General features: G+C 38.4%; 1 protein-coding gene across 8 annotated transcripts; it reads right to left on the bottom strand.

Moving 5' to 3' along the window:
- On the bottom strand, positions 1-23,295 carry LOC127414872 (tumor protein D54-like). 8 transcript variants are annotated; one of them, XM_051653234.1, is made up of 9 exons: positions 23,105-23,292; positions 20,091-20,194; positions 19,650-19,798; positions 13,279-13,326; positions 8,541-8,642; positions 7,254-7,277; positions 6,443-6,487; positions 2,643-2,691; positions 1-1,374 (listed from the first exon to the last, which is right to left on the bottom strand). In XM_051653234.1, the coding sequence occupies exons 1-9, from the start codon at positions 23,121-23,123 to the stop codon at positions 1,303-1,305; spliced, it is 612 nt and encodes a 203-aa protein (XP_051509194.1). In that variant the 5' UTR covers positions 23,124-23,292; the 3' UTR covers positions 1-1,302. The 8 variants fall into 8 exon arrangements, with proteins under 8 accessions (XP_051509194.1, XP_051509195.1, XP_051509197.1 ...); XM_051653235.1 differs by lacking the exon at positions 13,279-13,326 and having other exon boundaries at positions 23,105-23,295; XM_051653237.1 differs by lacking the exon at positions 2,643-2,691 and having other exon boundaries at positions 23,105-23,291.
- Between the last annotated feature and the right edge of the window lie 3,496 nt (positions 23,296-26,791).

The raw sequence follows: 26,791 nt of genomic DNA, 5'->3' as shown, positions 1-26,791 counted from the left end.
TGATGTTCACTTTTTTTATTTCCTTTAATTTAAATATTTGTCTTTAGTAAACCCTGAACCGTCTAGTATATTACAGCTGTAAAAGCATTCAACATGTATACAGTGTTTAGGTCACCATGGTAACATTCTTATTTCACAGACCTTTGTATTTCATTAGTCCAGCTAAGTACCACGAATCAAATGCAAAACAAACTTCTCAGATAAAGGGGTGTTTCCATCACCTCACAGTGAAGTTGACCTTTTGCCCCCAACAATATTTAAGGTTAAAGCATTCCAAATCTAAAGGAGACCAATATCATTAATCAATTTTCTATCTTTCAGATTACAATGAAATATAAATCTGGCATCTGATTAGTAATTTAAATATTTCAACCATAATCCCACCAAATGCCTTGACTGTTTTCATTACTATATTGTGAAATCACTGACAAATAAAAAAAAACCTAACACACCATCTATACTACATACAGCACTCTAAAATATAGGCAACCAAAGGAAAAACACCAATAGTAAGAAGCCTTTCAGATTAACTAACAGAGTGGAAAGAAAACCCTACGAAGAGATTTGGTATCCCCAAAATAACAACAATAACAATTCAACTCATGCTAAACTTTCAACTCATGAGTTGTGGGAAAAAAGCATGTGTAGTTCATTCACTCTTAACATACATGAGATACCTCTTTTTACTTTGTTAGAAAATGCCAGATAGGCTGTAGTTTCTTTTTTCATTCTGACTTCTGAAAACAATCATGAAATAATTTAGTATACATCTTCAGAGAAGCTTTAGTATATTTTGCCCTGAGTAACAAGCCTTTAATTAGCAGGGTTATAACCAGTGCAATATTTAATATAATTAGCATGTAACAATAATAACCAGTGGCAACTTACAGTTTTTGCACATTCAAAGTGAAATTTCAAACATTTAATCTCATCATGCTGATCTTAAGCACCACAGAAGCCCTGTTATTTAACAAAGAAACCAATACATTTAAAGGTAATTTTGTGCACAGAGTCTTTCCTCTAATAACAATCAAAACTGGTGTTTTCATCAAATACGCTCTTTTAAAAGGATTTGTTTAACAGTTTGGCTACAATAAACTTACAAGGGTGAAAGTCAAACTCTTCAGCTGTAGAAGTAAAAAGTAGAATCTTTGCATGTTGGCATCTTAAATTATTAAAGCATTTTTTTCTGTTTTTACATTCTGTTGAGGTTAACAGAGCTGTGGTCTGGAGTGTGTAAGGGGTATGGGGTTAGACGGGGCCACAGAGGTCAGTTCTTGGTCATGAGGTTGCACTTCCTGCTCAGAAGGGTGTGTTGTTGCTATGTTGTGGTGAATGGTCACTCTCACCATTTGATCGTCCCATTACTTTGTACTTTTGGAAGCAAAAAAGAAAGACAGTGGACTGAGTAATGACAGTATTAGCAACATGCACATATTACCCTCATTGTTAGGGACATAAACAGATATATATCTAGCAAGGAATTAAGCAATGAAGAATACCCAGCTTTTACTAGGGCTGGGTGATATGGTTTAAAAAAAAAAAGAAAAAAAAAAAAAGACAACATTCTAGACATTTTTTAGCCTATTGACGATATTCAAAAGTAAAACAAATTTAAATCAGAGGAACCATCATTTCATCTAAACAGCCATTGTAGCCAAGCAGATTCAATATTTTAAAGGCAATGGATAAAAATATATTTAAAAAATAATAAAAAGGCATGTTTCTCACAGTTTTTCACTAAATGAACATAAGGGAGAATGAGATTTAATAGTTTTCATTAATAAGCATTTTATATACAATGATTGATACAAAGTAGCTTAATAAAAAGCATTATTTACCTTTATATATTTTTACTAAAACATGAACATACATAAAACATTTTTGTGAATGAGCAAGGTGTACAAAAATTACTCAACTTATTTTTTGGAACCCAGTCTAATATTGCATAATACTAAATTATTACCGTGGGACCCAGTCAAGTTTATTATTATAATATAGTACTGAATTATCATAATTTTTTGAGGATTAGATTTGTTTTATCGAAAAGTACTATTTGTCTGTCCTTTTTATTTCAATTTCACCTGGGGCTTCTTTTTGACACTGAAAGTGCTGTGTTTTTAACAGTTTACAATGTTCTGCATCTGGTGAAACGCTGCCATCTCCTCCATTTCTGTTATACTGTCCCGAGTTTTTATTATAACTTGAATGCTTGAATCTGCAGTACTTCGTCATGTGCGTGCACGTCTTTCACAATGCATGTGAACTGCTCTAAAAGCGAAGAAAAAAAAAAAAAACGAACCCATGAGCCCCGCACGTACACAGAACAGCACATCACCCAAATATTTTGAAGAGCACACAGACCATGTTTGTCTGTCTTTAATCAATGCCTTTTGCAATTTACTAATAACATATTACTATATCATATGATTAATTGTGCAGCCATGAAGGATCGTGAAATTAGTCTACTGCTGCTCTTTATGAAACTTAATGGCCACATAAAAAGCACACTGTAATATTTACGATTTTGCTAAATATATAATTTTAATTATATTATATTTGTATAATTTTATAATATCCTTAGCAAAATCATCGCGATTATATCGTGAATATTCAATATATCGCCCAGCCCTAGCTCTTACCTTCATGTTCTCCACCTTGTCCTCGAAGGATTTAAAGCTTGGCGAGCTCCTGAGAAAATATTTTAAAAATGCTATAAAAAGTTTTTGGTGTGGATGGGCATTTTTATTACACAAAGAAAATTTCAAGGCAATTTATGCTTATAAAGGGGGAAAAAAAAAAAACTTCTCTGTTACGCATGTAACCTCGGTTCCCTAAGATGAAGGGAACGAGACAATGCGTCACTAAGCTGATGCTATGAAAGCATCTACATGAAACCCTTCTACAATAACGGCAATTCTAAAATTGGCTATGGTGTAAAAGCTGTCCGGTATAAAAACATTTGCGCAAACACCATTCCTCAATTTTCTGACTGAGGGACAAAGAGCGCATCGCATTCACCTCAAAGAACTCTGAGTCTGTAGTGCGGCCAGCTTGCGCAATGTCTCGTTCCCTTCATCTCAGGGAACCGAGGTTACATACATAACAGAGACATTCCCTTACGATCGAGTTCACTTGACATTGCGTCACTAAGCTGACGCTATGGGGAACAGAGTCCCATCACGCCGTACTACACGACATAACCCTCCCAGAAAGGAAACATGATGCCGCAGTCCCACAGGATGGCGACCGACATGAGTATGCCGCAAGTGAAAAACCCTCATAGTGAGCCAGGAGGGGAACACTCAGAATGGAATTATGAACTATAGTCATATAGTATGAATTAACCCTTTCATGAACCCAGTCGGGAAGAACGTTTTATTAATAATGAAAGTGCTTGTGACTAATTTGAATGCAGGTGAATGTGTAAAATGACAGGGAGCCCATACTTAAAGAGGGGCATAAGTATATTTTTGTCCAACAAAATAGCAAGCACTCTAGACAGAAAGGACTTGCGATGAGAGAGACGTTACGTCTAGGTTGTAAAACCTTGCTAATGTGTTTTGAGAAGACCATCCTACTGCAAAACATATGTCTTGTAAGGACACACTGTTCGTCCATGCCAATGAAGAGGACATGCCTCTAGTTCGGTGTGCTTTAAACACCAATTGTAAGCCAGGGAGATCGCATCAATGATCCAGTGAGAAAGTCTTTGCTTGGAGAAGGACATTCCTTTCATGCCTCCTCCATAGTACACAAAGAGCTGGTCAGACAGTCTGAACTGGCGGGTGCACTCAACGTATGTGTGTAGCACTCGCACAGGGCATAACAAATGCAAAGACTGTTCCTCATCCGAATTAAGAGGAGGAGGGAAAAAGGCTTGAAGGTGATCCAACTGCATGACTAAGGGCGTGGTTAAAACCTTAGGCACACAGCCTTTTCTGGATTTGACAGTGGCTTTTGAAAGACCCGGACCAAACTCCAGACATGAATTGTCGACTGACAGTGCTTGCAAATCACTGACCCGTTTTACTGAGGCAAATGTAGCAGTAATGCGGTCTTAAGAGAAAGCACACGCAATTCAGAGTCCCGAGGCTCAAAGGGGGGTCCTGCGAGTGCTTTTAGGACCAAAGTTAGGTCCCAAGTCAGGACTGTATCTGGGCGAGGGGGATTTAGCCACCTAGCTCCCCTAGGGAACTTTATGGGCAGTTCACTGGGTCTTTGCCATGTGAAAAGCACTAAATAGTGAACACATTCCATTTCAGTGCATAAAGGCATCTCGTAGACTGCGCTCTAGCCTGTAAAAAGGTGTTCATAACCGACTGAGTCAGTTCTGGCATGTTTAGCGCACTCCGTTCAGGGGCCACACATGCAGGTCCCACAGCTTGGGCACGGGATGCCAGATTGTGCCCTGCCTTTGTTTGGGCCACAGCTTGCACGACTTTACCGGCGGCACTGAGGCAGCAGGCATGGGGTTTTTAGCCGGGCGCTGGCCCAAAACAGAGCAGGAGTGAGCTGGTTGTGATGAAGAACAGCTCCGTTTGGTGTGACGTAGCGCTCAGCAAACCTATCCACAGAGCTGCTGAATAGGCTGGTTGGAGACACCGGAGCATCAAAGACGGTGGCTTTTTCCATGTCACGTATTTCTGTGAGGGTCAGCCACATGTGACGATCCAAATCCACCAGGTTGCCCATTGACTTGCCAATGGCCTGTGTAGTGACTTTAGTGGCTTGCAGCGCTAAGTCCGTAGCAGTGCGGAGCTCTTTGGACATCTCTAGGTTGTGCCTTGCTCATCCATTTGCTTGAGAATCTTAGCTTGGAAATCTTAGAGCACCGACATCGCATGGAGGGCTGAACCAGCTTGGCCTGCCGCTGAGTATGCTTTTCCAGCCAGTGCGGACGTTAATCAACACGGCTTGGAAGGATGAACAAGGCATGATTTCCACGCCCTGCTACCCGCCGGGCAGAGATGTGCTGCTACTGCCTCTTCCACAGGGGGTAGTTAGGCATAACCTTTGTCTTCCAAGTGGTCCACTTTAGTGAGGAGAGTGGAATCGTTGTGCGAGCGAGCTGAATAGGGCGCGTGCCAGGATTTTGTCAGTTCGTTATGAACCACCGGGAAGAATGGGGCAGATCTGTGGAAATCGGTCACTTGACAACATCCGGACTGCAGAAACGACTCAAAGTGAGATTTTTCCGGTTGCTCTGGAGGAGACCACTTGAGACAGAGCTCTTCGGCCACCCTTGAAAGGACACGAAGCATCTCCCTGTCAGTGGCACATGCACGATCCCCCTCTCCCCCCGCCATGCCTCCTTGTGTGATCCCTTGTTAGACACAGAAGAGGCGAGTGGGGGGGTGTGGGAGGCTGAATCGTCCCTTAGAACGAGGGCGATTCGTGAGCGAAGCGTCTTGTGACTCATGCCCTCACAGTGAGGGCAGTCTGTCTCCATGAGAGCTGCCTCTGCGTGGGCATGGCCCAGACAAGACAGCTTTGCGTCTTAAAGGGTGGGGCTTAAACACCATAGCCAATTTTAGAATTGCCGTTATTGTAGAGGGTTTCAACTAGGTCATGTAAAAGGACAATCGCAATAACGTCAACTTAGTGACACAGTGTCAAATGAACTGAATTGTAAGGAACAAGGAATTCACTTCCCTCTTTCTACCCGTTACAGACAAGCAGTTTTGACAGGTCTTAAACAGAGTGAAAAATCTCATGATTTCCATGCAGTAGTTACGTTTTTCATCCTAAACAGTGGACAGTGAACCAGCAATCATTTTTGTTCCTGATACCTTTTAACTCTTCTGCATCTGTTGTACTGTATATTTCTTTCTGAGTTAACATGAAGCAAATGAGACATTTTCTGATGATAAAATGTTTAAAGACCTGTTACAAATGAACTTTGTATAAGGAGAACTTTACCAGAATGTCCCAGGAGCTCTTTTCCATTCAATGAAAGTGAATGGGGACAGGCACTGTCTAGCTCCAAAAAGTAGTCATAAAAGTAGTCCACATAAAGCTATTGCATGGCTTCAGAAGGCTTGGAATACAGTGCACAAGTCGTATGGACTACTTTTATGATACATTTATTCTGCTTTTTTGTCATGTTTGCAGCTTGAAAACACCTGTCCCAGTTCACTTAAATCGTTTGGAAAAGAGCACCCTAGACATTCTGCTAAACTTCTCCTTTGGTGTTCCACAGAAGAAGAAAAATCTTTTTGGTTTGGAATAACATGAGGGTAAGTAAACGATGACAATTACATTTTTTGGGTAAACGACCCCTGTAAATCTTTAAAAATTCTTCTCATGACAAAGTAGTTGAACAAAATGTCCATCTAAACAAATCAAGAATTTACCCATGTGCACCAACAGGTGGAAAAGAAAGATATTCATATACAGAGGGAAGTGGAGGAGAGAAGTGCTGTTGTAGCTGGAAGTTTACCTCATTGCTGGCATACTTAAAGAGTGACGCATGGAAAAGTTGCTACTGCAGAGGGCAGGTTGGAGGCAGAGAGTGAGCAGGTAGCATTAGGCGAGCACAAAGCAGAGAAAAAGAAATTGCAAAGCACAATGAAAAACTCATTAAGGCATTAGAACCAAATTTGACAGTACCATGACAGTACAATTCAAAAATAAAGTCTACAACTGGGACAACAGCTCTAAATACAGATATACAGTGGCCTCAAAAAGTATTTGGACACTTAAACCACACTTAAATTTATGAATATCATTATATTAGATAACAAAATATCAAACCACATGGGATTTATTTTAAAGATAGCACAAGCATACTTTTAAAGTTAAAAACTTCACAAAAAGAAGTTACAGATTTAAAATGATAACACAATAGATATACTGTTCAAAATGAAGACAAAACGTGTTTGGAAATAGTAGACCACATCTATATTACTTATTTTACTGCTTGGACACCTGAGAGCAACTTACCTATTGCATCCCTTGAAAAAAGGCCATGAGACTGATTGGTTAAATAAAAGTAATTGCAAATATGACTCAGAAAAGTTAGTTCTCTGAAAAATGCTCCAGGATCATTTGTTTACATATGGCATTTGGTTTGATGTTTTGTTATCTAAATCAATAGAGCTAACACATTTTAAAGTGTAACTAAGTGTCCAAATATTTTGGGGGCCACTATACATTCATGTGGTCTTCACAGCTACTATAGAACGTTTTTAAACACTTCTTAAGTATAGGGAACAATAAAAAGATGATGTGCGGCTCTCATTAGCTCTTACCCAGAGTTAGAGTACGGCAGAGCCCTGAGCAGCCCAAATGCAGCAGTGTGGAAAAAAACACAGCAATAAACACAACAACCAATTTAAACCTCTATTAAAAAAATAAGACTTAAGCGCAGGTGAAAGTGTGTGATGGAAGGTGTGAGAAGGGTCAAACAAAGGTAGAAAATTTGATTAGTTACAAAAACAACATATAGCACAGCTCTGTTTGTTAGTTGGCTCTAAGCTAAAGGAGCAAGTTAGTTAAACAGCAAAAAAGTACACAGGGAAGAGAGTTACACAATTTGAGACGCTATGCAAATATCCAACCTGTTTTGCTGCAAAAACAATAAGATTGGGGAACTAATCTTATTTTGATAAGCTCTGTTCCTTGACATGATGTTCAAAACAAACTGCTCTGAGCAATACTCAACACCACAGAACAGTATATATGCTACTGTAGCCATCTGGAGATTTCCCATGACAAAAACACCTCATTATTACAGCTACTGAGTGTCAATTGCTGTTCTGAAGACAAATGGCTGTTGGCTAAAACATGTATTAGAGGAACATTCCCAGTTCCATGCAAGTTCAATTGACAGCATTTGTGGCATAATGTTGATTACCACAATAAATAATTTTGACTTATACCTCCTTTTCTTTAAAAAAAAAAAAAGAAAAAAAAAAGAAAAAATTGAGGTTACAGTGAGGCACTTACAATGGAATTTAATGGGGGCCAATCTGTAAACATTAAAATACTCAGTTTCAAAAGTACAACCACAAGACGTAAACAATATGAGAGTTAACATGATATTAGTGTGATAAAATCACTTACTAACCTTTTCTGCGTACAGTCATATCCAATTTTACAACTTTGTTGCCAAGACAACGTAACGCCATAATCAAGGTAATTTAGTAATCTGGTGCAAAAATGGTGATTTAAACAACTGTACAGCTCAAATAATACGTGTTTTAACAGAAGAATTAATGTAAGTGCTTTTATAAAATTATAAGCTTCACAATTCTGCCTTTAAAACCTCCAAAAATTGGCCCCATTAACTTTCATTTTAAATGCCTCACTGAAACCTCGATTTCTAATTTGTTTCTGCTCAGAACAAACCGATATGAAAAACATTTAATTTTTAGTCCCTGCTTTTAAAACAAATTCAATGAATCAGATAACAGAGGAAGTGATGTAAAAAAGGATGAGAGGTTTTAGGGATGGATGACAAGAAATACAGATGACTGAGATAAGAGGTAAAAGATGGTGAGATGAGATGGCATGCTGAGAAGAAATGTAGAGTTCACCTCATCTCCCCCAGCCTGTTTCTGATGGCAGAGCCCATTGTAGAGAACACGGTTGATGTCATCTGACCAGCCTGAGACAGAGTCTCCTGAGTCCTCTTATACCTTCAGAGAGAGATTTTATCTTTTATCAGTTGTATTTTGATCACACCAGGCACTGAACTACAATAACTGATGGCAACCCAGAACCATAACACCAACACACAATGACACTTCAGAGGTCAATGTATTAGAAACATTTTAGGTTAAAATAGGGGTAAATTATAATCTCAGAGGAAAATGTTCAACTAAAATGACAGAAACTTTCAAAATAGAACTACTTTCAGAACTAATGTCTATTACTACTGCTAATATCCATTATGTTAGGAACCTGACAAGTCAGTCAGCCCCCCCAGAGAGGTTCTACATTTTTTCATGTAATGGGTCCATTTTGCCAGAGGAGCCATGTGCTGATTACGCTTTACCAACCCACTCAACCTTCCCATCATTTCACAAGCCCCATCAGTGCATGCCCCAATACATTTCTCCCAGCTCACTTTTGCATCTTGAATGAAATTGTCCAATACATTAAAAATCGCTTCTCCAGTTGTGTAGGATGGAAAAGGACATTTTTGTATATATACAAAATATTTGTGCTTTCCCAGCTATATCTGTGCTCTCATCTAACTGTATTGTATAGTATAGGATCTGCCAAACGAAGTATAGTAATTGTTCTTTAACATCATTGGTTGACATGCAACTGATGGTGTCATTTGATAGTGGAATTTTACTTAACTGCACTGCAGAACTTTCACCAAACATGATTCTGCACATCTTTTGCACAAGTCAAAATTAATGCCTCGCCAATGGTGAGGTTTTCCAAATTTGGCAATAAGTTGCGAGACCCCGTATGAAAATTCAAGGAATTTACTTGGGACAGTTGTGTGTCTGTTAATTGTAGACCTTTGCTGTTTAAGGTCATCAAGCTTTCGTTTAAAAAGTCAAGAGATCTATCTTTTGAGGCTGGATGTTTGGTTTCGAAATGCCGCTATAACTTACAGGTTTACATGCTATCATTAGCCAGCACATCACCACAAATACCACACTGCGGATGCGGTTCAGTAGATGTGCCAGCCACTGTAAATCCAAATGAAAGGTAACTCATCATATTTTCATAGTTTTTTTTATTTTATTTTAAGATGTAGATGGGCTATTGCTACCAACAATCCTCTTTTCACAAGTGACAAACGCATCAGTGTTGTAGATAGACTGCTACCGCTGGTGTCCGTGGAGGAAAGCTGCTGCCCGAGATTAAATAGCCTGCTGTAACACCCCCGTACTGACGGAATCCATGGCGGACATCTGGATCCTTATAACAATAATTTTGTAAATATTAAATAATGATTCCAAAACACATTTTATGATATGTTGTTTACAGTATTTATGGTCACTTTCACGATAAAAAAAAAAAAAAAAAAAAAAGTATAATAAATAATTATAAATACTATATGTGTGTTCATGCCCCAGTTTGAGAACCACTGTAATGGAACATAGGGTTTAGATTATTGGCATAAAAACACAGGGTCAGTAATTCTGCTCTCTCCAGGCTCAAAGAAGAATGCTACAAGAAACTAAGCGAAAAACAATATACCTACTGACAAGAGAAGTCCTGAAAATGAATTCCACATCACATATCTGTTGGCTGAGCTCACAGACCACTTCGACTCCGTTAGAAACATTTATAATTGGATTAATGAGCTTGTGCAATGACAGGTTCCCATAAGGTCAAGAAAAGTGAAAGCTCAGGACTAACAATCTAGACACACCTGTCTAGAATTTATCTGCACCAGATGCTGCTGTCTGATTGACAGAATCGAACACACATTCTCATCCTGAATTCACATACATCCCCAGATACACAGAGAAATGTGCACTATTCACACACACACACACACACACACACACACACACACACACACAAGCACCTGTTCTTTTCCAAATATATACAAACATCCTCTCAGTTTCTGTCTCTCGCATACTTTTAGGCATGTAAGCACTAACACAAACAAGTGCGCAGTCACAGAAACTCCATCACACTGTGCACTAATGACATTACCTCTACGGTTAAGCCACTTTGCACCTCCAAAATCCCATCATGTGTTCTCCACATCAGCTTTCTCGGCACATGGCCTGAGCACAAACACTGCACCCTTCCCAGACTACCTGTCCTTCCTATGTAGGTCTGAGATCAGATATTATCGCAGAGCACTGAGACCCTGTTTACACCTGATATTAAGATGCATTTCCGATCACAAGTGGTCAGTGTTAAATACAGGAATAAACGGGGTGTAAACCACTAACGGAGGTAGTCAAAAACACATGACCACATAACATTTGAGGTGTGAATGCCGATGCGTCTCGCCTGACCACATGTGATCGGATAACCCGAGACACATCTTAATACCAGGTGTAAATGGGGTCTAAGATCTCAAACACATGTCTGGGATATAGAGGGATACATCATGGCTTAGGCAGTTGCCATGGAAACGCTGTTAGTGTCCCTGAGAACAACAACAAGCTTCTCAGTGACATTAGTGCTGTTTCTTAAACAGTAGTGACAATAATGCTGTTACAATTTTAAGTCTCTCAATCTAAAGTGGAGAGAAATTCATCCCCTGTATAAACAAGGCAGAAGTGTGTACTCTAGTTTTGGATGAACTGCTGGCAGTATTTTGTTCTAAAATTGTGTTAGTTGTATATTATTGTTGATGTAGGAGGTCTTGAGCCTTAAGATCTCAGTTTTACATTATGGACAATATCTTTATACAGTTGTGCTCAAAGGTTTGCATACCCTTGCAGAATTGGTAATATATGTACCATTTTTAAAGAAAACATGAGTGAGCAGGCAGAACACATTTCTTTTATTTCTTATGGGATTCATATTCAACTGTAGGTTATAACAGAAAGGCACAATCATAAAACAAAACATGGCTTAGTTTTTAATACTGTGTATTGCCGGGGGCCTGGGTAGCTCAGTGGTAAAAGACGCTGGCTACCAATATTTGAGGCGAATCACTACGTGACCACGAGGACTTAAATGCACTGGGAATTAGGCATTCCAAATTGGGTGAAAAAGGGGAAAAAAATTCAAAAAAAATAAATAAAATAAAAAATAGTGTATTGCCCCCTTTAGCACCAATGACAGCGTGCAGTCTTTTGTAATAGTTGTCTATGAGCCTCAAATTCTTGCAGGTGGTATAGCTGCCCATTCGTCTTCGCAAAATCCTCCAGGTCATGCAAAGTCTTTGGTCGTCTTGCATAAACCGCACGTTTGAGATCTCCCCAGAGTGGCTCGATGATATTAAGGTCAGGAGACTGTGATGGCCACTCCAGAACCTTCACCTTTTTCTGCTGTAACCACTGGAGGGTCAACTTGGCCTTGTGCTTAGGGTCATTGTCATGCTGGAAAGTCCAAGAGAGTCCCATGCGCAGTTTTCGTGCAAAAGAATGCAAATTGTCTGCCAGTATTTTCTGATAACATGCTGCATTCATCTTGCCATCAATTTTCACAAGCTTCCCCGTGCCTTTAGAGCTCACACACCCCCAAAACATCAGTGAGCCACCACCATGCTTCACATGGTAATCTTTTCACTATAGGCCTTGTTGACCCCTTTCCAAACATAGCGCTAATGGTTGTGACCATAAAGCTCTATTTTGGTCTCATCACTCCAAATTACAGTGTGCCAGAAGCTGTGAGGCGTGTCAAGGTGTTGTCGGGCATATTGTAACCGGGCTTTTTTGTGGCATTGGTGCAGTAAAGGGTTCTTTCTGGCAACTCGACCATCCAGCTCATTTTTGTTCAAGTATCGTCGTATTGTGCTCCTTGAAACAACCACATCATCTTTTTCCAGAGCAGCCTGTATTTTTTCTTGAGGTTACCTGTGGGTTTTTCTTTGTATCCCGAACAATTCTTCTGGCAGTTGTGGCTGAAATCTTTCTTGGTCTACCTGACCTTGGCTTGGTATCAAGAGATCCCCGAATTTTCCACTTCTTAATAAGTGATTGAACAGTACTGACTGGCATTTTCAAGGCTTTGGATATCTTTTTATATCCTTTTCCATCTTTATAAAGTTCCATTACCTTGTTACACAGGTCTTTTGACAGTTCTTTTCTGCTCCCCATGACTCAGTATCAAGCCTGCTCAGTGCATCCACGTGAGAGCTAACAAACTCATTGACTATTTATACACAGACAATAATTGCAATTTAAAAAGCCACAGGTGTGGGAAAGTAACCTTTAATTGCCATTTAAACCTGTGTGTGTCACCTTGTGTGTCTTTAACAAGGCCAAACATTCAAGGGTATGTAAACTTTTGATCAGGGCCATTTGGGTGATTTCTGTTATCATTATGATTTAAAAAGGAGCCAAACAACTATGTGATAATAAATGGCTTCAAATGATCAGTATCCTTAAATAAAAGACAGTTTTTTTGCATGATCAGTCATATTTTAAAAATCAATGCCAAAATTTCACAATTTCTGCCAGGGTGTGCAAACTTTTGAGCACAACTGTAATAAAGCTGAGCTGGATGTTTTTACTTTGGTTCTTTATGGACAAACAGGGCAAAATTCTTAGTGCAAAATGTATTTACGAAATATTTTTCTGAATTACTCTTGTTAGAGTAAACCTGAACTGTAACAATGTTATAAAGATTGATAAACAAAAAATAAAACAAATCAACAACTGATACATATAAACTCACGCATCAGAATGGCTAATGTCCTCCAGTGTGGCTGAAGCTGTAAGATATCTGCAAACAAAAATTTCCACATTATTAGCATATAATACGTACAAAGGGTCTGTTTGAATGCTGTGAACTGAGCACATTAAAACAAACTTCAAATAAGGAGGACTGCCTGGCTGAAAAAAAAAAACAAAAAAAAACAAACAAAAAAAAACAAATACAACAGCTAAAACCAGCATATTGGTCTTGTTTCAGTCACTTATGATCCTTTCGAACCCCGGTGCATTTCTGTAAATGTGGCGTCATCACAAACGAGCACAGTACACAAGGAGGACAACACAATGTCCCTATATTTGAGTGCCATTATGCGCACCAGAGTTTGGGAAGGTGAATGCCGTAATTCAGTAGGATAAGCATATCCAGAAAAAGGCGACTATAGACCATTTCAAGGATGTAAACAATAACAAAGGAATTAGAATGGTACTGCACATGTCTGGCCCTGAAGCATTTCTGGTAGCTGGATTTTTATAACCCAGAACTGTCAAAATAAAATGACTAGCGCATATTTTTAGAGTCTAGCTAAAACAGAACAAACTGAATATTTGCAAAAAATTGAAAATAAATAATGAGGTGTCATTACTGGATCCTTAAAATAAGACTCCAAGTCAACACATTTTCTCAAAGAACATCAAATATTTACCTGAAGTAACTTATCCAGACATGTTGTTGATACTGAGAGCATGTACGTCGAGAGAGGCGATGAAAGGGTATCGTAGTTTAGATGCTTACAATAATTTCCTCAGCGGCAAGGTCAGGAATATTGGATCACTCCTGAAATAATCAATGAAGCTGTTAACGCTGCGAGCGCGTGACTTGCAGACACGACAAGGGTTTTCTTTTTAATTATAACAAAAACTTTCCTTGTGTGTCTCTTTCTTCAGCAGTAGCTTCTATACTACTCCAGCAACTGAGAACTTGGCAGTGCGATATTGCAGATATTGTTGAATTTTGTATGACAAATTACTTATTTTCCTCATTTGTAAGTCGCTTTGGATAAAAGCATCAGCTAAATGACTGTAAATGTAAATTACTTGCACAACTTCATTCATTATAATGGGAGTGATCTATAGTCACTTTTAGAGTCCGTAAAGAAATACTCTGAGTTAATTAGTTAATTATTACTATTAGCTGGCAAAAATGTCATTCACCTAACAAGATGTGTGCTCCAGTTGTTAGTACTGCACGTATCCAACCAGCTGTCTCACTTCAGTGGTTCACACGTTCATTTGTGGTTGCTTTTGTTGAAAATCGAAACACTAGATCCAGGCATCCAGGGAGCATCCAGCCACCGAACAACATGGTCCACATTTTAATAATGACATTCTTTAACAATCGCATTAACGTATTACTCATGTTAAAGTCACTATGAATAAAGCGCCTCCCGCTGTTGTTTTGAATAAGTTTGAAAAATAACCAGAAATCTTCAAGGAACAAAGACATCACTTCCTTACACCGACAAATAGCCCCTGAAATGGTCTATATCTGCTGCTCGCATACTGTCTTTTTTTTAGGAGACAGCTGGTTGTGAGCTATGCTTTTGCAGCCCTGTTTACATTCCCCTGACACTTATGGTGCAAGTGTGTGTTTTTGTGCAACTGATGATGTCGTCATGCTGAAATCAGCAAAAATGCATGTGCTAGTTATTTTATTTCCTGAACACGTGTGGACCCTAGTACAGGTTGCATTTTCACTCACTCATGCGAACCGTACCACAGTTTCATTGCAACCGAGCTCAGACCACCTTCTACAGGTAGTCTCCAGTTCAGTGCCATGGTTAGAAAAAAAAGCTCATATATTAACAATTTTTAAAGCAAACCGTACTCTGATTCGGACTAAACGGTGTGAAAGGCCTTTTAAAGAAGCAGCCTACTGCATCTAAAATTTAGACACGCAGAACTGGATGCATATCACTTCAAACACAATCAGCCTGTGATGTTGACAGACTCTTAAAACAGGTCTGACTTCTCCAAGCTCAAATACTTTGCCACACCCTTCGCTATCATAAAAGCCTGTTTCTAACTATAGGCGAGTCCTAACATAGAAAGCTTTTATGTTACACTTACACATCATGAATGTGTGTGTGTATACATATTACCAGTTACTGTTACTATTACGGTGTACCAATTTTGACATATGCTCTGCTAAAGAATCAAAAACCCTCACATTTCCCACATTTTATTTACATAAACTAAATACAAGTATGATATCACAATTTGGGTAATTTAATGTATTGTAATGTATGCCATTCATGTTGGTTTTGTCATCACACTACTGTGTTGTCCATCTGTATCAGTGACTGGGTGGGAAGTTCTCTGTGGGTGGGAACGTCTGTTTATTCTGCTTCTAATTTAGCCAAAGACAAAACAGCGCAGGTGTCACTGAACCACAAAGACTAAATCCAGACAAATGGCCAGCTGAGCTTAGCATCAATAGGAAATGAGAGAGAAATGACAAAGCTGATATTTTGTAACACTGAGGTTATAGGTCAAGGTTCCCATGAGCACTTCAGAGAGCATTAGAAGTTAGTCAGCTTCATTTTTATAGCAATATAAAAGCATTTCTTACTAATTTGGTTTGATATGTGAACTGATGCTACTTATATTAAGGATTTATGGTGTCATGATATAAAGGTAGTTATGACACTATCATACATTTGCAGAAAGAAGTATAAATATGTTGAATGGACATTACTGTAGCCAAAGGAAGGTCAACCACAGTGGCGGGCCATGCGTTTAAAGTCTAGGCCTTCAGTGTGATTTATACCATTAAGAAAACACAGTTTCACAATGAATAAGACACCCTATGTCTTTGGTCATCATACATTATGTCGCAGCTAACTAGTAATACCAACTGACATTTTAAAAACACGTCCACGCACGAAAGCCAGAACCTGAAGCGACACATAATGCTCAAGCAAGCCTAATTTTAACTGCAGCATGACTGTTTTGTGAAATGAACATCTCCCGAACAGACATTCAAAAATCATAATTTTTCATATGAATCTACCAAGGAGGTCTATAATACCTGGAAAAAGCTAATAATATTTGCGATTTAAATTTAGTTTCGTCAGGGAACACGGTTATGCTGCGTTCCATTCAAGTTGGATGTGGGATATTCCTGCTTGATACCTCCGACCATAAATGCATTCCATTCCCTCATACTCGGAACTGCAACGCTCCCGTTAGCTTAGCAGGGGTTTGACTCTCATTAGAGATGTCTCCTAGCAACCCAACTGATAAACAATGCTGCAGCGCTAGCATTTGTGCTTCAGGTGTACGATTATCAAAAGATAATTTACCATGTTTTATACACCTGTTTCTGCAGGCATTTGTTAAACAAGCTTTAATATCATGTAATGTGGAAACGAACTCATTTATCGATTTTACTTAAAGTGAATGTTTTTCACGTACTTTGTATATCTCCCTGAGTGTGGACTTATTTGTGTGACATCATGCCCCTGCATCTCGGAGTTGAGAATTTCTGCACGAGCCACAAGTTGTAATTCTGACTTAAAGATGCATTCCACTGCACTTTTCTTAGTAGGAAGTTGTAAAATCTGACTTTGAGTTGAATGGAACTCAACACTACTTTTCAAAACTTGATCCGACACTGAATGCTGAAGCAGCCTAATTTACACTTAGAAAACTCCTGATGTTGCTAAACAATGCAAAAACACTTACCAATTTACTTGAAGTGAAAATCAGTCCTCCTTTCCTGATTAATAAATTAAGCAATCACACGGTCTTGCAGAACATCTCGTGTTTTTAAATCCATAAGGATCTCTTTCTCAACGGCAATACCAGTAGTGACAGCTGACTCGTCAGCAAGATCTCGTGCTTTTCGCTCGAGTTACGTACATCACTTAAAGTGTGATTGCGTCACTCAAGGCCAGCTAGAAGGCCTGGACTGGGACATATCCTAAAGAACAAATACATTAATCTGATTTGCTGATGAATCTGACATTCTGACTTTAGTTGCTCATTCATTTGCACTGTTGAGGGACTCTGTGGAAATTCTGAAGGCCTGAGGGGGTGGAGCTCAGACTCATGCGCTGCTTCGGGCATGCGATTTGTGAAACAGTTGTCACACTTTGCTTGTAAGCAACAAGGAATAAATTCTGACTGGATAAACTTTTAGTTTTTCTCTACTTGTTTGTAGATTAATTAAGAATGGAAAGCGATTAAAAATACATAGGCAAAAAGGTGACTGAGAATGAAAGGATGAAAAATATTTATTTATTTGGAATGTTGGGCCAGCAGAGAAGACTTTGCTGGCCCTGAGAAATCGCCACTGGTCAACCAGTTAAATACAAGCATTCTTTTGTGTTTTTGCAGTGTACTGTTATATTTGTCTACTAGTGTGACTTAGTTGAAGATCAGATCAAATCTATGAGGTAAATCCAAAGGGTTCACCTACTTTTTTTGTATTTTTATGTTTAACTGCATTTGTGTGATAACAAAAGAGGGTTGGTTTGACTCATTAGACATGATTGAGAGCTGGCAAACTCCTAATGGTGGTCAGTTAGGATCACTACTTTATTTTAAGAATGTGAAATGTCAGAATAATAGTAGAGAGAATTATTTATTTCAGCTTTTATTTCTTTCATCCCATTCCCAGAGGTTCAAAAGTTTACATACAATTTGTTAGTATTTGGTAGCATTGCCTTTAAATTGTTTAACTTGGGTCAAACTTTTTGGGTAACCTTCCACAAGCTTCTCACAATAAGTTGCTGGAATTTTGGCCCATTCCTCCAGACAGAACTGGTGTAACTGAGTCAGGTTTGTAGGCCTCCTTGCTCGCACACACTTTTTCAGTTCTGCACACAAATTTTCTAGCGGATTGAGGCCAGGGCTTTGTGATGGCCACTTCAATACCTTGACTTTGTTGTCCTTAAGCCATTTTGCCACAACTTTGGAGGTATGCTTGGGGTCATTGTCCATTTGGAAGACCCATTTGTGACCAAGCTTTAACTTCCTGGCTGTTGTCTTGAGATGTTGCTTCAATATATCCACATAATTTTCCTTCCTCATGATGCCATCTATTTTGTGAAGTGCACCAGTCCCTCCTGCAGCAAAGCACCCCCACAACATGATGCTGCCACCCCCATGCTTCACAGCTTGCAAGCCTCACCCTTTTTCCTCCAAACATAACGATGGTCATTATGGCCAAAAAGATACATTTTTGTTTCATCAGACCAGAGGATATTTCTCCAAAAAGATCTTTGTCCCCATGTGCACTTGCAAACTGTAGTCTGGCTTTTTATGGCGATTTTGGAGCATTGGCTTCTTCCTTGCTGAGCAGCCTTTCAAGTTATGTCAATATAGGACTCGTTTTACTGTGGATTTAGATACTTGTCTACCTGTTTCTTCCAGCATCTTCACAAGGTCCTTTGCTGTTGTTCTGGGATTGATTTGCACTTTTTGCACCAAACTACGTTCATCTCTAGGAGACAGAATGTGTCTCCTTCCTGAGTGGTATGATGGCTGCGTGGTCCCATGGTGGTTATACTTGTCTACTATTGTTTGTTCAGATTAACGTGGTACCTTCAGGCATTTGGAAATTGCTCCCAAGGATGAACCAGACTTGTGGAGGTCCACAATTTTTTTTCTGAGGTCTTGGCTGATTAATTTTGATTTTCTTATGATCTCAAGCAAAGAGGCACTGAGTTTGAAGGAAGGCCTTGAAATATATCCACAGGTACACCTCCAATTCAGTACACCTCCTATCAGAAGCTAATTGGCTGAAGGCTTAACATCATTTTCTTGAATTTTCCAAGTTGCTTAAAGGCACAGTTAACTTAGTGTATGTAAACTTCTGACCCACTGGAATTGTGATATAGTCAATTAAAAGCGAAACAATCTGTCTGTAAATAATTGTTGAAAACATTACTCATGTCATGCACAAAGTAGACGTCCTAAACGACTTGCCACAACTATAGTTTGCTAATATAAAATCTGTGGAGTGGTTAAAAAATGAGTTTTAATGACTTCAACCTAATTGTATGTAAACATCTCACTTCAACTGTGTGAATATATATATATATATATATACACACACACTCAGAAATATAAAAATGTTAACGAAAAATAAAATAACAATTGTGTTCTTAAAAAGGGTTTAGCTAAGATGCTTGTGAACACAAGATTAGCTTGAGGAAAGATAGGATTGCAAAGATATTAATTTGATATTTTTAGCCTGTGCATTTTATAGATACATAATCTGTGTATATAGCTGATGCTTAAAAACACAGCATGAGGTCAGAGATGATAGGCCGATGTTAAGGTGAATGTCAAACAGAGTGGGCAATTTATCAAACAGGAGGAACTCACGCATTGGAGCACTGGACTTCATGCCAGCCCTTGGTGAAGTTCTGTTTAAGTTCAGAGAGAGGACTGAGGCCAAGCCTGCGTTTCAGCTCTGCTGCGTGCCTCTCCTTTGCAGTAAGAACCTGCCTGAGTGTCTGAATCTCATCGTCCACCTAACATAAAATAAATGCCAAAGAAAACAAAACATTCTTTACAAATTTGATAAAGAATAAAATATAATCTTCCCCCTTAACATCCTTTTGTGTTCCATGTAAGAAACAAAGTCATAGTGATCTAACATGACATGAGGGTGAGTAAATGCTGACAGAATTTTCATTTTTGAATGAAGTATCCCTAAGATGTCTGTGTAATATTAGCACACATCTTCCACACTTATTATGATAGACCAACAAAACACAGGGGATGAGGGTTAACTGTTTGCTGCTCATGTGCAGTATGTGGTACCTTGGTGAGTTCCAGCTGTAGTTCTTCTGCCTCTTCCACTGTCAGGCCTGGTGGCAGATTTCCTCCACTGGCTACGTCTGTAGATGTCATTGAAGAACCTGTACCTAAATTGAAAATGCAGGGATTCAGGAAATAAGAACTTAAACTAACACCGACACAATGTATCTTTAAAGCAGGGACTAATAATGGTTCAAGGAACAAAAACAAAAACTAAAATTAACTAAATATTTTGCAGAATGCAACAGAAAACAGGAACAAATTCCCTTTCAATTGTTCGGGAGTGAAAACGTAATTTTTTGTTGGTAACCGGTTAAAAACCTGTTAAACTTGTTCCGATAATTTTTTTTTTCATGAAACCAAAGGGTTTACCACAGTACATTTTCAGAATAACACCACTTCCTGTTGCTCAAAAAAAGTGACTTCACTTCTTAAAGTTGAACATTATAAACATCTGATCCTAAAGGAAAATGCTGCATCACACATTTCTTTGCCTAATTGCATGTTGAGGATGTAGCCTTCCATGACATGAAGACCTGTTTGGCAAATTATATATATATATATTATATATAATTACTACATTTATATGCATGATTTTCTCCCCAATTTGGAATGCCCAATTCCCAATGTGCTCTAAATCCTCGTGGTGGTGTAGTGACTCAGCTCAATCCGGGTGGCGGAGGATGAATCTCAGTTGCCTCTGCGTCTGAGACTCTCAATCCATGCATCTTACCATGGGCTTGTTGAGCGTGTTACCGTGGAGACATAGCACATGGAGGCTTCACGCTATTCTCCGCGGCATCCACGCACAACTCACCACGTGCCCCACCGAGAGCGAGAACCACATTATGGCGACCGCAAGGAGGTTACCCCATGTGACTTTACCCTCCCTAGCAACCGGGCCAATTTAGATGCTTAGGAGACCTGGCTGGAGTCACTCAGCACGCCCTGAATTTGAACTCGCGACTCCAATGGTGGTAGTCAGCGTCTTTACTCGCTGAGCTACCCAGGCCTCCCACGTTTATATGCATGATTAATCCAGATACAAGGAAAAATATCAACATAAAAAAAGTACACTTCTCAGTTGTTTCCGAGTCTTCACTGAATTATTATTAGGTATGATGCATTAATAAAGATTTGATGCTGTTTTGACTGAGAAGCAAATTTGTAATTAAAACAATTAAAATAAAATACTTTATTTTATATAGGCTACTGTATCTTCCTGAGACCCCCGTATGACTTCTGTGTGCATTTTCCATTTCATTTTTTGATTTGTAACTAGTAGCACCTAATAAACAAGAAAAAAAAATAAAAATAAGAAAAAAAAATTCTAGAGCAAACAGTTGTCCTAAAAATGTATCATCTTTTGTCCTCATTTGTAGACAGCGGGACTAAGTTATGAAATTTTGAGAGATACCAAGCTATAGAAAGTCAGATTTTTTTACATCAAATATTTTATTATGTGTCCAGGAGTGTTGGTTATTCATGTTTTTGAGATGTTATAGACATTACAGCTGATTTTCTAGAAAGATGAATAAATAATTCTGATTAAAAGTAATGTCCAGCATCATCCAATCATGTTAAAATAAAAACTTGCATTTACTTCTGCGTTCCAAAACCCGGAGTTTGAAAAAGTTCTATTGTCCCATGTCTGCCAAACATGTTGAGTGGTCCAAACATCATCTGCAGCATGAAGCTGAACTTTTGGTTGGATTTTAGGATTGAATGCTCTTAGCTGCATAGGAAAACTATAGGATGCACCCTTGCTCCCTATTTAGTGAATGACTAAACATCCAGTGTGCTGTCTGTCTGCACTGGTCTCAGAACAGTTTGAAATGCACCTTATTTTCATCCAAACTCCATATAAAGCTTCTGAGAGCAACATTTTTCAGCTTTTGGATGAATACATTTATTCACAATGTGAAAATGCACAGTAAATATATAGGAATGCATTTACTAATGTTAATGAATAGCACCTTATTGTACAGTGTTAAAATGAAGTGAAATGACCCACAAATTTATTACTGTGAAAAGTTATTAAAAATAACGAACATGTTTTTAGAACGTCTGTCAGAAAACCGCTCCACAGCACTCATCCGAGCACTTCATGTTTATCAGTGCGCCAAAGCAAGAAAAATGAACGGATTTTTTAAAGCAGCAAACCAAACGAAACTAGAGACTCTCCTCTTTACAACCAAATGGGTTTCAGTGAAATTGAAGAGGTTTCTTAACAGAGGCACATTTGTTGGCGCTGCATCCGTAGGAGCATTTCAAGGAAATCGACGGCATGCTGTTGTGTCACGTGACTCGGTACGGCAGAAGTTACCCTTAAAAATGACAGTCTAGAGTCTTGTGAACAGTATTCAGTCGGTTTTATTCATTTAAATTATGCGTTGCGTATAGCGAATCCAAAATAGCGAGTCCTCACATGAGGCCGCGGGGTCGCATGAGGGTATACTATGCTGATAATTCTTCCACATGAGGAAAACAAATGCTTATATTTTTGGGTATTAGCTTTTTTTATTTATTTTTTTTTAAACCAGGTGTGGCTTGTTTCTCTTGTGAGATCTGGCAACATTGCAACTGTTATACTATGTTATTAACCGTTCTTTTATTTCGTTCTAACCGGTTACCACTAGGAAAGGAGGCTGCGGAATGCCGAAATCGGAGCGAAAAAATACAGTTTCTGCTCATAACGAAATGAAAAACAACATGATCAGCTGTCCAAAACTAGCCTAATACAGACCTGGAATGTAATATGACAATAATTACACAGTGAGGCTAGTACCGAATAGTTTAAAACACACCAAATTTAAGCCAATATAACCAAACCAACATTACAGCATGTTTTAGCAGTTAGGATAGCTGTAATAGCTTCACTCTATGACACTGTCTTTATAACCCTTTTGCAGATTCTTTGTTTTGCACATTTTATTAGCGCCACCCAACCAACAGACGCGTATCTTTACTGCACCTGCTCAAAAATACACAAACCTCTCCCGCGGACGACACCTTACCATGCTCAGAAGAGTCCATTTTTTGATGGAATATGATCCTAGATCACGTTAACTAATGAGTAGATAAATGTCACGGAGTTTATTAGATGGTAGATAGAAAAAGAGAGTTGACCCTCGTTGACTTCGACCACGTACACAAGAGGCTTTCGCGACGAATGTGAGCTTCCGGAGCGCGGGAATGACGTCACTACGCTCTGCGCTTGCTTCTTCTTCTTCTTCTTCTTCTTCTTCTTCTTTAGGTTGTTATGGCGGGTTGCGAATCAACTTAATAGGTGCATACCGCCACCTTCTGTGATGGAGTGTGAAGATAATGAAATCTATATTTCTCCCTATTCCCTATATCCTATATTTTAATCCACTGCATCCATTTGTTTCCTCGCATTTGGACCATTATTTAAGATATTGCTTATTATGAATTCTTGACTTACTAAGGTTTGTAATTCTTCCTTAAGACTCATCCTTTCTCTTTCATATGCAGGACATACCATCAACACATGCTCTACTGTCTCCTCTATTGCACAAACCTCACATAAACCTGTATTATGTTTCGCTATGATGTGTAATGTATAGTTAAGATTTGAATGTCCTGTTCTTAGATGTGTGAATATAACTTGTTCCAATCTACTTATGTTATGAATGATTTTACTTTTTTTTAATGCTCCTTTGTACCTTATGATAATGTCTTCCTGTTTGACATGAATCACAATAAGTGATGCTTCCAATACCAAATGTTTCCCTTCTGATCTGCTAAGTGAAATATTTATATTTGGTTCATCCATCCTTAATGATTCTTTAGCCATTTTGTCTTCTTCTTCATTGCCTTGAATTCTCACGTGTGCTGGTACCCACATGAAATGAATTATTATTCCTATCTGTTTTAGACTGTATAATGTAATCATGATTTCTATTAAAATGTCACTTCTATTTGTTTGATTTGATTGTAAACTCACAAGTACCACCATTGAGTCAAAACATATTATTACTTCATCTGCTCTTACTTCATAAATCCAACCTAGTGCCATTAAGATTGCTATCATCTCTGCAGTGTATACAAATGTACCATCTGTTATTCTTCCAAACTTCCTTACTTCAAACTCTGGAACATAAAAAGCTGCCCTGTCCTTCCGGTTTCTTGGTTCTTTGAGCCATCTGTGTATACTTGAATAAATGAATAATGCATACTTTTTATATATTCTTTTACCTATGTTTTTGTATTAACTCCATCCCTTTTTTCCTTAATTCTTTCATGTAGCTTTAAATCAATTTCAGGTTGTGTGAATAACCAAGGTGGTATCGGAGGTATTGCAACTATTGGAGCAAATGACTTTGTATCGAGACCATTTTCATTATTCCATTTCTTTATTTTCCATGCAAAGCCTTTACCTGGTGTATTTATTGTTTCCCAACTTTCAGCAAGTACTCCCCTCACTGGATGATCATTGTTTTGTCCCTGAAGATTAATCCAGTATGCCATAGCTAGTTTCTCTCTTCTTATATACAGTGGAATTTCTGATGTTTCCACCTGTAATGCTGCAATTGGTGTAGTTTTAACTGCTCCTAAAATGAGTCTTAATGCTTTAGCTTGCATGATATCTAGTTTCTTTAGCATATAGTTGCAGACGCAGATTCATATACAATACAACCATAGTCTAGTACTGATCACATAAGTCCAACATATATACCCTTTAATGATTGTTTGTCTGCACCCCAGTCTTGTCCTGCAACCCCTCTCATTAAGTTTAATACTTTACTACATTTCTTTATAATATAATCTATATGATCTTTCCAAGTTAACTTTTCATCAAACCACATTCCCAGATATTTAAACTTAGATACTTTTTCTAACAATACCCCATATAATTTAAGTTGTTTGTTCTCTTTAATTTTCTTCTTTGTAAATATCTGATAACATGTTTTGGATATTGAAAATTTGAACCCCCATTCTAGAGACCAATTTTCAACTAACCCTATTGCTTCTTTTTTTGTTTTTGTTTTTTCTCCCAATTTGGAATGCCCAATTCCCAATGTGCTTTTTTTAAGTCCTTGTGGTTACGTAGTGATTTGCCTCAGTCCAGGTGGTGGAGGATGAATCCCAGTTGCCTCTGCGTCTGAGACCGTCAACCTGTGCATCTTATCATGTGGCTTGTTGAGCGCATTGCCACGGAGACATAGCGCATGTGGAGGCTGTGGCAACCATGCTCAACTCACCACACGCCCCACTGTGAACGAACCACATTATAGCCTCTACCCTCCCTAGGAGACCTGGCTGGATTCACTCAGCACACCCTGGGATTTGAACTAGCGAACTCCAAGGGTGGTAGCCAAAGTATTTTACCACTGAGCTACCCAGGCCCCTTTATCTCTGTTGCTTCTTGAATTCTCTCCATATTAAAGGATATATTCCTCCCTCTTTTCCACATTATTCCTTCATCCGCATATAAAGCCGTGTTAATTCCTGATGACACTCCTTCAAATATGTTGTTAATCATAATATTAAATAATATAGGGCTTATCACACTTCCCTGAGGTGTTCCGTTCTCCACTCTTACAGTTTGAGATAATTCATTACCTACTCGAACTTGGATTGTTCTTTCAAATAAAAAACTTAAAACCACAATTATAGATTCTTCCCTCTATTCCAATTTTCTTCAATTTTAATAATAAACCTTCTTTCCACATCATGTCGTATGCCTTCACAATATCAAAATAAACTGCCACTAACCCCTTTCATTGCTATTGCTTTCTTAACATCTGTTTCCAATTTTATTAGTGCATCCAATGTTGATCTACCTTTTCTAAAATAATTTTGACAAGGCGCTGACAATCCCTTACTCTCCATCACATAATACAGCCAATTTACAATCATTTTCTCCATCAATTTACATAAGTTAGTTGTGCTATTGGTCTATAATTCCCAGCTATTGATACATCGGAATAATTATGGCATGTTTCCATGATCTTGGCAGCCTCCCTTCTACCCATATCTTATTAAATAAGTCCAGTACTGCTTTAAGTATTATGTTGTCTACATATTTTAGCATAATATAACATTCCAGATCTTTTCCTGGCATTGTTTAATTTGATATAATACTCTTTTAAGTTCCCATATTTCAAATGCAACATCTATTGCTCCTCTCCCATCAGGTTTTTTTTATGATACATATATTAATGTTGTTGCAAAACTTCTTGTCTTTTCCTTCTATAATTCTCATTGATATTTTCTTTACTATGTGCCTTCTGAAATGTTTTAACTAAACGTTCTGCCTTGTCTTTTTCTGTAATAGCTATTCTTCCTTCTCCTGTTAATACCAGTATATTTCTGGTTTTATATATCCAATCATTTTCCTTAATATACCCCAAACCTCACCCAATCCTGTTTCTTTACCTATAGAAGAACAATAACCTTGCCAGTATCTCTTTTTTGCCTGTTTAATTTTCCTCCTTGCCTGTGCTCTTTCCCTCTGATATTCTTGTACTGTTTCTGGTGTCAGTGTTCTTTTTAATATGCCTTATATCTTTTTTTAATTGCATTGTAACAATCGTCATTCCACCATGGAACAACTTTCTCCCTTCCTTTTCCTCTCCCTGAAGGGACTGATTCTTCTGCTGCTCTGATTTATAATGAGCTTGATTTCTCTGTACTCTGCGCTTGCTGTTAAGGCACATGGAAATCTTCTTCCTGTTTGG

Source organism: Myxocyprinus asiaticus, chromosome 24, assembly GCF_019703515.2.
Source record: "Myxocyprinus asiaticus isolate MX2 ecotype Aquarium Trade chromosome 24, UBuf_Myxa_2, whole genome shotgun sequence".
NCBI classification, from domain to species: Eukaryota; Metazoa; Chordata; class Actinopteri; order Cypriniformes; family Catostomidae; genus Myxocyprinus; species Myxocyprinus asiaticus.
This window is presented reverse-complemented; position numbering and strand designations above follow the sequence as displayed.